The sequence below is a fragment of the Ranitomeya variabilis genome, chromosome 3 (assembly GCF_051348905.1).
Source record: "Ranitomeya variabilis isolate aRanVar5 chromosome 3, aRanVar5.hap1, whole genome shotgun sequence".
NCBI lineage: Eukaryota > Metazoa > Chordata > Amphibia > Anura > Dendrobatidae > Ranitomeya > Ranitomeya variabilis.
In genome coordinates, this window is record NC_135234.1 from 724,157,666 (window position 1) to 724,171,054 (window position 13,389).

The 13,389-nt window shown below is 44.9% G+C and overlaps 1 protein-coding gene across 1 annotated transcript in view; it reads right to left on the reverse strand.

The window, feature by feature from the left end:
• CRYL1 (crystallin lambda 1) overlaps positions 1 to 13,389 on the reverse strand; it is a 162,584-nt gene that overhangs the window by 17,106 nt on the left and 132,089 nt on the right. The window contains exon 6 of the mRNA XM_077298366.1: positions 9,186 to 9,291. Within this exon, the coding sequence (XP_077154481.1) occupies positions 9,186 to 9,291 (106 nt within the window). The remainder of the gene's footprint in view (positions 1 to 9,185; positions 9,292 to 13,389) is intronic.

The following is a 13,389-nucleotide window of genomic DNA, read 5'->3' on the forward strand; positions in this document are numbered from 1 at the left end:
CCCCTGCTATCAGTGTGGGAGTGGCCGAGCTGCCTCATCCTGGCTGTTCATTCTCGCTGTTCATCCAGCACGGAGCGGAGGTGAGTCATACCTCCCAACTTTTGAAGATGGGAAAGAGGGACAAAGTTTGCGGCGCGCTTTGCGCGCCGCGGCAAATTTTAGGCCACGCCTCTGACCACACCCATTCATAATTAGTCACACCCATATCCACATCCCAACCACACCCATTTAGCACTGCCGATCACACTGTTTCATATACAATAATTATAAACAAAAAAATATGGCCACACAGTGCCCCATACTGTATAATGGCCACACATGATGCTCCATACTGTATAATGAACACACATGACGCTCCATACTGTATAATGGCCACACATGATGCTCCATACTGTATAATGAACACACATGATGCTCCATACTGTATGACCGCACATGATGCTCCATACTGTATAATGACCGCACATGATGCTCCATACTGTATAATGACCCCACATGATGCTCCATACTGTATAATGGCCGCACATGATGCTCCATACTGTATAATGAACACACATGATGCTCCATACTGTATGACCGCAAATGATGCTCCATACTGTATAATGACCGCACATGATGCTCCAGACTGTATAATGACCGCACATGATGCTCCATACTGTATAATGACCCCACATGATGCTCCATACTGTATAATGACCGCACATGATGCTCCATACTGTATAATGACCGCACATGATGCTCCATACTGTATGACCGCAAATGATGCTCCATACTGTATAATGACCGCACATGATGCTCCAGACTGTATAATGACCGCACATGATGCTCCAGACTGTATAATGACCGCACATGATGCTCCAGACTGTATAATGACCGCACATGATGCTCCAGACTGTATAATGACCGCACATGATGCTCCAGACTGTATAATGGCCGCACATGATGCTCCATACTGTATAATGGCCACACATGATGCTCCATACTGTATAATGACCGCACATGATGCTCCATACTGTATAATGACCGCACATGATGCTCCATACTGTACAATGACCGCACATGATGCTCCATATTGTATAATGACCGCACATGATGCTCCATACTGTATAATGACCGCACATGATGCTCCATACTGTATAATGGCCACACATAATGCTCCATACTGTATAATGACCGCACATGATGCTCCATACTGTATAATGACCGCACATGATGCTCCATATTGTATAATGACCACACATGATGCTCCATACTGTATAATGACATACAGGCACGCAGCTCACACACAGGCACGCAGCTCACACGCACGCAGCTCACAAACACATGCAGCTTTGACACAAATGCATCACACACGCAGCCATCACACACACACGCAGCCATCACACACACACACACGCAGCCATCACACACACACACACGCAGCCATCACACACACACACGCAGCCATCACACACACACACACACGCAGCCATCACACACACATGCAGCCATCACACACACACGCAGACATCACACACGCAGCCATCACACACACACACACGCAGCCATCACACACACACGCAGCCATCACACACACGCAGCCATCACACACACACAGCCATCACACACACACAGCCATCACACACACACAGCCATCACACACACACAGCCATCACACACACACAGCCATCACACACACGCAGCCATCACACACACACAGCCATCACACACACACGCAGCCATCACACACACGCAGCCATCACACACACGCAGCCATCACACACACGCAGCCATCACACACACGCAGCCATCACACACACACACGCAGCCATCACACACACACGCAGCCATCACACACACAGCCATCACACACACACACGCAGCCATCACACACACGCAGCCATCACACACACACACACGCAGCCATCACACACACACAGCCATCACACACACACACACGCAGCCATCACACACACACACGCAGCCATCACACACATCACACACACACAATCTCCTCTGTGATGCAGGGGCGGCTGATGTCCATGTGCAGCTCTCTGCTGAAGTCTTCAGTCTCCTGCTCACAGCTCTGCACTATCCCGGCACCTCCCCCGTCTCTCCTTCTCTGCCGGGATAGCAGCTAAGAGCAGAAGCCGGAGCTCCGTGCACACACAGCCAGAGGTAGTGAATCGCTGACCTTTCTTCTTGATTGCTGCAGGCTCTCTCCTTCAGCGTGGCAGCGCCGCACAGGGGGCGGGAGGGGGGGGGGGTGTTGCGCGGGCGGTCAGGAGGCAGCTTTTATATAAAAAAACAAAAAAACAGGCTCTCTCTACGTCCCGGAAGTGGGCGGGGCTTCACCGGCGGCCGCAAATTCGGGATTTTAAATGCCCGAAGCGGGACAGCGGGACCCCGGTGCCAAAGCGGGACTGTCCCGCTGAAATCGGGACGGTTGGGAGGTATGGGTGAGTGGCGGCGCCGAGGTGGCCGCAACCATTATGTGCGGTGCGGGGGGGGGGGCGCGGCGACGCGAGGCGATGATCTGACCGCTCAGCTGTCAGATTTGCAGCTGAGTTCGGGCAGGGCGCGCCCGCGCTCAGCACTGAGCGCGGCATCCGCGCCCCTGACAGCCCTTAAACAGCAGCAGCAGCGGGCAGGGGACCACCGGGGCCCGAGGCCTCTCCTGCGCCCCCCGGCCCCACGGCGCCCCGTGTGGCCGCCCTGCCCGCCCTGTTGAAGAAACGGCCCTGACTGCGCATAATGAAATGATAGGGGGCAGCAGATGATGAAGTGTGTTTGAGGGGGCACTGCGCATGATGAAATGATAGGGGGCTGCAAATGATGAAGTGTGTTTGAGGGGGTACTGCACATGATGAAATGATAGGGGACTGCAAATGATGAAGTGGGGGTGATGGGGACTGCAAATGATGAAGTGGGGGTGATGGGGACTTCAAATGATGATGTGGGGTGATGTGGACTGCAAATGATGATGGGGGTGATGGGGACTGCAAATGATGATGTGGGGGTGATGGGGACTGCAAATGATGATGGGGACTGCAAATGATGTGGGGGTGATGTGGACGGAAAATGATGCAGGGGTGATGGGGACTGAAAATGATGAGGTGATGGGGACTGCAAGTGATGGGGACTGCAAATGATGATGTGGGAGTGATGGATACAGCAGATAATGAATTGTGTTTGAGGTTGTACTGCACATGATGAAATGATAGGGGGCTGCAAATGATAAAGTAAGGGGGACTGCAGATGAAGTGAAGGGGGGATAGGGGACTAAATGATGAAGTAAGGTGGACTGCAAATGATGAAGTGGGGGTGATGGGGACTGCACATCAAGTCCCCATCGAGTGTGAGGGACGGTGGACAGCAATTGAATTGAAGGTGGGGGTGGGGAGAGCCAATGGTGTATTGAAGGTAGGGAGAGCAAATAATGAATTTTGAGGGTGGGGAAGAGCAGTCGATAATGAATAGAGGGTGGGAGAGAGAGAAGGCATGACAATGAATTGAGGCAGAAGGGGCATGTAACTATAATGAATCGGAGTTAGGGTTAGAGCGGGAGGTACATAGTGGGATCGTTGAGGATAAAGTGACGAACTAAATTGGGGGAAAGAGTACAGCTGCTAATTAATTTATATATTAAATGGGGAAAGTGGCTATGTATAGCTAGAAGGGGCTCAGTGGCGTATTATAATTTATTTTTGGAATGGTGGGTTGCATAATAACCAATTACAGTATATATTAATGGTGGGTGAATGTCTGTATTCAGATGTGTAGTGTAGAAGAAAGGGAAAAAGTGGGGAATGTGCTCTGGAAGCGGTGCTCTAGATAACTGTGCTATTTTATGCAGAGACGAGTCCTGGCTGAAAGAAGTGATGGAGGTCTGTGCTGGATTAAAAAGAAACGCAAAGATGAAGGACTTCAGCTAGAGACGTCACTGGTGAGACAGTATGTTACCTGTACACTGACACCATACACTGTATACTGTATACAGAGCTCCTGTGTATGTCACTGGTGATCACTATATTATCTGTACACTATACACTATATACAGAGCTCCTGTGTATAATGTCACTGGTGATCACTGTATTACCTGTAAACTGACACTATACACAGAGCTCCTGTGTATAATGTCACTAGTGATCACTGTATTACATGTACACTGACACTATATATAGAGCTCCTGTGTATAATATCACTGGTGATCCCTGTATTACCTGTACACTGACACTATATATAGAGCTCCTGTGTATAATGGCACCGGTGACCACTGTATTACCTGTACACAGACACTGCATACTAAGTACAGATCTCCTATGAATAATGGCATTTATGGTGATAGTATTTTTTTTTATTAATGATCAGTATTGTACTATTCAGTCACAATGTGGTGGTAATATGTTGTCCGGCCATGGTGTGGCGGTATTTGTTCCTTGTATGTGCTATTATTTGGTCACTATGTGGTGGTAATATGTGGTCTGGTCATGGTGTGGTGGTATTTGTTCCTTGTACGTGCTATTATTCGGTCACTGTGTGGTGGTAATATGTGGTCTGGTCATGTTGTGTTGGTATTTGTTCCTTGTATGTAGTTTGTCACCATGTGGTGGTAATATGTGGTCTGTACATGCTGTGGTGGTATTTGTCCCTTGTATGCGATATTGTTCAGTCACTGTGGTGGTAATATGTGGTCTGGACATGGTGTGGCAGTATTTATTCCTTGTAGATAGTATTATAGGTCACTATGTGCTGATAATGTGGTGTCTGGTCATGGTGTTGTGGTATTTGTGCCTTGTATGTGGTATTATTGGTCATTTGAAAAATTGAAAAATAAATAAAAATATACCTAAATTGTATTGCATATTTTAACAAATGTTTAATAAGTTAGAGTAGAGTAGGGCCCGGCCAAAAGAGTCTACCTTGTCATCGTGGCAGATTAAAAAAACCTTTTGGCCAAAACAAAATCTGCTGGCTATGTGTATGATCTGGTGATGGGAACTGTTAATGTGTGATTGGTGAGAAGTGGAGTTTTTCCAAGAGACAGAGGTGGTGCTCTGGACAGTTCGAGGGTTGGAGGCGGGGCTGGGGTGGAGCCTGGGCAGAGTCTTAAGGGGGCCCCGGAAATTTTTCCAGTATGGGGCCCCAAAATTTCTAGTGGCAGCCCTGCATGACAGCATAGTATGTTACTAAAGGTAATGTTTGAGACTGTGGTCCCAGCTTTCTTCAGGTCATTGACCAGGTCCTCCCTGGTCAGATTCCTGACCTTTCTACAAATTATCCTTACCCCTGAGGCAAGATCTTGCATGGAGCACCAGACAGAGGAAGATTGACAGTTGGGACCTACAGTATTCTCTTCAACATATTTATTAACGATCTGGTAGAAGGTTTACAAAGTAAAATATCGATATTTGCAGATGATACAAAACTATGTAAAGCAGCAAATACAAGAGAAGATAGTATTCTGCTGCAGATGGATCTGGATAAGTAGGAAACTTGGGCCAAAAGGTGTCAGATGCGGTTTAACAATGATAAATGTAAGGTTATACACATGGGAAGAAGGAATCAATATCACCATTACACACTGAACGGGAAACCACTGGGAAAAATCTGACATTGAGTAGGACTTGGGGGTCCTAGTTAATGGTAAACTTACCTGGAGCAGCCAGTGCCAGGCAGCGGCTGCCAAGGCAAACAGGATCATGGGGTGCTAAAAGAGGTCTGGATACGCATGATGAGAGCATTATACTGCCTCTGTACAAATCCCTGGTTAGACCACACATGGAGTACTGTGTACAGTTTTGGGCATTGGTGCTCAGGAAGGATATAATGGAACTAGAGTGAGTACAAAGGAGGGCAACCAAAATTAATAAAGGGGATGGGGGAACTACAATACCCAGAGAGATTAGCAAAATTAGGAATATTTAGTCTAGAACTAAGATGACTAGTGATGAGCGAATATACTCGTTACTCGAGATTTGCCGAGCACGCTCGGGTGTCCTCCAAGTATTTTTTAGTGCTCGGAAATTTAGTTTTCCTCACCTCAGCTGAATGATTTACATCTCTTAGCCAGCTTGATTACATGATGCAAATCATTCAGCTGCGGCGATGAAAACTAAAACTCCGAGCACTAACAAATACTCGGAGGTCACCCGAGCGTGCTCGGGAAATCTCGAGTAACAAGTATATTCGCTCATCACTAAAGACGACTGATGGGCGATCAAATAACCATGTATAAGTATATAAGGGAACAATACAAATATCTCTCCAGGGATCTGTTTATACCAAGGAAGGTGATGGTCACAAGGGGGCATTCTCTGCGTCTGGAGGAAAGTTTTTCCACCAACATAGAAGTGGATTCTTTACTGTTAGGGCAGTAAGAATCGGGAATTCCTGGCCTCAGGAGGTGGTAATGGCGAACTCAGTCAAGGGATTCAAGAGAGGACTGGATGTCTTCCTGGAGCGTAACAATATTGTATCTTACAGTTATCAGGTTCTTTAGAAGGACCTAGATCTGGGGATTTATTCTGACGGAATATAGGCTGAACTGGATGGACAAATGTCTTTTTTCGGCCTTGCTAACTATGTTACTATGTTACCATGTTAGTCATCTTGGGTTTCTTCCATTTTCTAATAATTGTGCCAGCAGTTGTTGCCTTCTCACCAAGCTGCTTGCCTATTGTCCTGTAGCCCATACCAGCCTTGTGCAGGTTGACAATTTTGTGTCCATGGTGTCCTTAGACAGCTCTCTGGTCTTGGCCATGGTGGAGAGGTGGAGAGCCAGCAGTCCCATAGAGAATAAATGGAGAGGCACGGCATGTATTCAGCTGCCACTCCATTCAGACAAGGCATTTTGGAGTCCTGTTCTCATGATCGTGGGGGTCTCAGTAGTCAAAACCACCCCAAGTTATAACCTTATGGTCACATATGGTAAATGTCCCATATATATATATACATATATATACATATATATATATATATATATATATATATTCTCTGTCCTTCCCTAACTACATCGATGTCACTTGCGAAGGCGGCGCTGGTCTCTGCATGCCGGCTAGTGTTATAACATACACAGAAAGTGCACTGCTGATCTGAGCCGGCAACAGAGAGTGCGCTGTCATTATGCACATAGCACAGTGACAAAGCGGAGACTAGCTCAGACCCTGAAATGAGTGCCACTGATGAAGCTCGGCAGTGACTGCTGCTTCTGCTACTGCATGCTGTATGTGTGCTGAATCTTGTTGCGACCAAGAAAGCAGCCCAATAATTGTGAGAATAGCTGTTAGATACTTTTTGTAGCAAACATTCCAGATAAAACAAATGACTAAAATGCTAGAAAACATACTGTAAATATTTACTACATTTGTGACCGATTTTTCAATTTCGGTTGCACGTATGTTTTAAAGAGAACCTGACACCATGAAAATACCATCCAATCTTCAGGCACCATGTTATAGTGCAGGGGGAGCTGAGCAGATTGATATATAGTTTTGTGAGAGAAGATTCAGTATAATCTTTGTTTTAAGCATTCCTCTGCTCTTTCTGGGATTTTCGGTCCATGGGCGGTCCTATCAGTGATTGGCCATCATCAGTCCAGTGGGCAGTCCTATCAGTGATTGACCATTCTCAGTCCAGTGGGCATTCCTAACAGTGATTAACCATCCTCAGTCCAGTGGAAGGTCCTATCAGTGATTGACCATCCTCAGTCTAGTTGATGGTCCTATCATTGATTGACCATCCTTAGTCCAGTGGGTGGTCCTATCAATGATTGACCATTTTCAATCCAGTGGGCGATTCTATCAGTGATTGACCATCCTCAGTCCAGTGGGCAGTCCTTACAGTGATTACCCATCCTCAGTCCAGTGGGCAGTCCTAACAGTGATTACCCATCCTCAGTCCAGTGGACTGTATTATCAGTGATTGACCATCCTCAGTCCAGAGGCCGGTCCTATCCGTGATTGACCATTCGCAGTTCAGCAGGTGGCCCTATCCGTGATTGACCATACTGCGTACAAAGGTAGTCATCAGTGATTGAGCACCCTCAGTCCAGTGGAAAATCCTTTTAGTGACTGACAGCTTTCAGACAAAGGTTTTAGTCACTAATATGGCCGCCCACTGGACCCAAAATCCCAGAAAGGGAATAGGTTTAAATTCTGAAAACATAAGATATACTGAGTCTTTTCTCAAAAAGTTAAATATCAATCCAATAGCATGGAAACTGGGGAGCAAAACAAGAGCAGTAGGGTCTTAACTGGTAACATGGTGAGGAACCAAATAGGGGTGCTAACTCACCTGGTATAGTTGCAAATTACCAACATGTTGAACACATTGTCCTGCTGCAGCAGGACACGGGTCAGCAGACCGGAGAGGATACTTGATCCAAGAAAAAAGTGTTTGAATCTGCTCTGCTGAAGACTCCAGGTTAACAACGGTATCTTGAAAAGTTTTATTTGAGATAGGTTTTAAAAGTCAGTACAAAACGTTATTGGATTTTGTTCTGAGAAAGAGGTCCTGTGTCACTTCGAAATGCGTTGACTTTTAAAACGTATCTCAAATAAAACTTTTCAAAATACGGTCGTTAACCTGGATTCTTCAGTAGAGCAGATTCAAACACTTTGATCAAGTAAACATCAATTTACTCATCTCCTCGTGCTCTATAACATGATGCTGGCAGACTGGACAGCATTTTCATTGTGACAGGTTCCCTTTTAAATTTGTTTTCTGTTTATAAGATCGACATACAATTCTTGTATCTGCAGGATCCTGTGATACAAGAAACTATAAGATGCGGCTACATGGAGTATGTGATATACGTGATCTACAGTAGGGTTGGACTTGACATGATAACATGTGAAAAGAGACAGCACAGAGAATGATACACTTCAATAAAAACATTACATGGGACAAAGAATCTTACTCATATATTTTACGGAAGGGCAGACACCTATTCCCTAAGGAAGAGTCAAGAATATATACCTACAATCATACATTGTAAATTAGGTTTTTAATACTCTGCATTTTTTACTGTGGGTGGAGAGGAGTAAGTAAATCTTCATTTCTGGACATTATGACTTACAAAGCTGTAGTAAAAGCCTTTATAATAAGACAGACAGCCCAGATGTAAAGAAAAGGTATTAACATTCAATGACGCTGCATAGCTATAGAATTGTATAGTTTAATTGTAATTAGATTCACGATGTTACCTTCTGCATTGAGATGTGCAGTTTCCAGGGGACCAAGAAAAGCATATCTCATTCCAAGACCCTCAGACATGACAGTGTCCACATCTCTCGCTGATATCACTCCATCCTGTTTAGTAAGAACACAGCAATTGAAAAGAGAACCTGTTAATAATTTTAAATCTTCTGGGTTTTATTTTAGATTTTTATGCAATTACGGCATTTCTATTTTTTTCTGCATATAAAATTGCACCAAGGTATTCTAATTATACACTGCTCAAAAAAATAAAGGGAACACTTAAACAACAGAATATAACTCCAAGTAAATCACACTTCTGTGAAATCAAACTGTCCACTTAGGAAGCAACACTGATTGACAATCAATTTCACATGCTGTTGTGCAAATGGAACAGACAACAGATGGAAATTATTGGCAATTATCAAGACACCCCCCAATAAAGGAGTGGTTCTGCAGGTGGGGACCACAGACCACATCTCAGTACCAATGCTTTCTGGCTGATGTTTTGGTCACTTTTGAATGTTGGTTGTGCTTTCACACTCATGGTAGCATAAGACGGACTCTACAACCCACACAAGTGGCTCAGGTAGTGCAGCTCATCCAGGATGGCACATCAATTCGAGCTGTGGCAAGAAGGTTTGCTGTGTCTGTCAGCGTAGTGTCCAGAGGCTGGAGGCGCTACCAGGAGACAGGCCAGTACACCAGGAGATGTGGAGGGGGCTGTAGGAGGGCAAAACCCAGCAGCAGGACCGCTACCTCAGCCTTTGTGCAAGGAGGAACAGGAGGAGCACTGCCAGAGCCCTGCAAAATGACCTCCAGCAGGCCACAAATGTGCATGAGTCTGCACAAACGGTTAGAAACCGACTCCATGAGGATGGTCTGAGTGCCCGACGTCCACACATGGGGGTTGTGCTCACAGCCCAACACCATGCAGGATGCCTGGCATTTGCCACAGAACACCAGGATTGGCAAATTCACCACTGGCACCCTGTGCTCTTCACAGATGAAAGCAGGTTCACACTGAGCACATGTGACAGACGTGACAGAGTCTGGAGATGCCGTGGAGAGCGATCTGCCTGCAACATCCTTCAGCATGACCGGTTTGGCAGTGGGTCAGTAATGGTGTGGGGTGGCAATTCTTTGGAGGGACGCACAGCCCTCCATGTGCTCGCCAGAGGTAGCCTGACTGCTAATAGGTACCGAGATGAGATCCTCAGACCTCTTGTGAAACCATATGCTGGTGCGGTTGGCCCTGGGTTCCTCATAATGCAGGACAATGCCAGACCTCATGTGGCTGGAGTGTGTCAGCAATTCCTGCAAGATGAAGGCATTGAAGCTATGGACTGGCCCGCCTGTTCCCAAGACCTGAATCCGATTGAACACATATGGGACATCATGTCTCGCACCATCCACCAATGTCACATTGCACCACACTGTTCAGGAGTTGGAGGATGCATTAATCCAGGTCTGGGAGGAGATGCCTCAGGAGGCCATCCGCTACCTCATCCGGAGCATGCCCAGGCATTGTAGGGAGATCATACAGGCATGTGGAGGCCACACACACTACTGAGCATCATTTCCGTGTCTTGAAGCAGTTCCACTGAAGTATGATCAGCCTGTAACTTCATTTTCCACTTTGATTTTGAGCATCATTCCAACTCCAGACCTCCGTGCGATATTAGTTGTGATTTACGTTGATTATTTTTAAGTTTTATTGTTCTCAACACATTCCACTATATAATGAATAAAGATTTACAACTGGAATATTTCATTCAGTGATATTTAGGATGTGGGATTTTAGTGTTCCTATTTTTTTGAGCAGTGTATTATCTCACAACAGGACCACTGGTTGCTCACAATCTAGCCTCCCATCTCAGACATACATACTTTCTAGGAAAAAAATGAATTGGTGGAATTCATCAAGATTGGAGTTGCATGCATCACTCTTGATTGCTGGATAAAGATGCGGCAAATTAGGAGGAAGCATATGCCTCTTAATACATTTTGGAGCATGTTTGGCCTGTCTTGACCCACTTTGGAAAAGAGGAGGACTGTTTTAAAAATGCTAAAAGTTGTAACATTTTTGTGTACCTGCAGGTTATGAAAAAAATGTTGACTTTTTGTTTTATCAGAGGGGTAATGTGTGCTTTTCGAATTTAAAGAGATTGACCACTACTTTTTTATTGATGACCAATCCTTAGGATAAGCTTCAAAAGAGTCCACCAAGTCAGCAGTGAGAAAAATGTGATATGATGTTGATGCAGCAATCAATTAATCGTTGGTGCTCAGGAAGTAAACAGTGAAATAATTGTACTACACAAAGTAGAAAAAAAAGAAAGAATGCAGTACTCACCTTAAATGCAAAAAAAAAAAAACAGCTTCTTTTACTAGTCGAAACAAGAGAAGCTAGACATAGGTCTGGAGATGGCTCATTTCTGACACGGCATGACGGCCGGTTTATGTTGACAAGTGTTTTTTTGCATTTATGGTGGGAGTCGTATTCTTCCTCTTTTTATCTGCTATGTGAAGTACTAGCCTTAGGATAGGCCATCAATATCTGATCGGTAGAGGTGTGATACCCGATATCCCCAGTGGGAGATTCTAGGATGCTGCTGGAACACAGCTGCTCCTACATATCTATAGTGGCCACGGCCGGGTTCTATGGATTCACGCCTTGTTAATTTGAATAGGAGGTTTACCTGCAGTACACGGCCGGCCGAGGCCACTATAGAGGTGATGGAGCTGCTGTGTTCTGGCAGCCTCTGAGAACTTCTGTCCGGCACCGGTAATAGCTGATTGGCGGGGATACCGGGTGTCGTACCATCACATTAACAAAAGATACGTTCTAATAGTTCTGAGTTATGACAACATTTGTAAGGAAAAAATAAATAAAATTAACACAAAGGAAAATAGTGGGTGGGAATTCCTTTTTTTATTAGTCTCTTCCTTGAATAATTTGATGTTGCATAATTCTGGTTTTGTGAACAACCTTCCGATACATCGCAATGAAAACTTGCACAATCCCATTTGTTGGAGATGGATAAACGTTGCCTGTGTTTAGATAATGACAAACATAATATAGACTGGATCTGATATGCTATATATACTAAAGTATTGGGACACCTTCACCTTACACCTACAGGAGCTTCTCTGACATCCTATACTAATCTATCTATAGGCATCCATGTAACATGAGTGCCGACTCTGCTAAATAACCGACAACCGACGGTAAATGAGGCAATCGGAAAAGTCTCCCATCAGGTTACTTTATTTCCTTAAATGTTGGTGCCAAGTGTGACAATAGCATTTAATAGGCTTTAACATGGCAGCCAACGGCTCTGAAGCCTACTGAACCATGAACTTTGCAATTTTGGATAGTTTATCGCTTGCTATGGCAGTCAGGGACCGTCTGAAGGCATCTGTACCTACCATGTCAAATTTACTATGATGCCAATCCACTGGCTGCAATACTGTAGGATTAAGGAAAAACAATGGCAGAACTGCAATAATTTTTTTTTCACCATTTTATTGCATTTCAATATTTTTCCTGTTTTTCAGTACTTTGCATAGTAAAATAAATGGTGTCATTTCAAAACTATAGCTCGTCCTCCAAAAAGCAAATCCTCAAGGCTATGTCGATGGAAAAATTTAAAAGCTGGGCAAAGAGGAAAAAACAGAAGGGCACAAATCTGAAAAGTTGTGGATAATATTGAGCTGGTCCTCCATTTGCAGCTAAATCTGCTATCACTCGTCTGGGAAGACTTCTACAAAATTTTGGGGTGTGTCTGTGGAATTATTTGCCTATTCATCCCGAAGAGCATTTGTGAGGTCAGACACTGATGACGGAGGAGAGGCCGGACTCACAATCTCCATTCTAGCTCATTCCAAAGGTGTTGGATGGGGCTGAGGTCCGGGTTCTGTGCGGCTGGTGATGTTCTACCACTCCAAACTCCGCCAACAAAATCACCGTCACAGGGAACAGAAAAGAATCTTCCCCAAACTATTCACACATAGTTGGAAGCTACAATTGTCCACCATCTCTTGTTGAATCATTAAGATTTCCCTTCACTGGGGCTAAGGTACCAAGTCACCGACTAAGAAAACAACTCAAAGCATTATTTGTCCTCCACCAAAGTTTACAGTTATCATAGTATTACAATCTGGCATTTACCAAACCCAGACTCATCCATCAGACTGCCTGACAAAGAA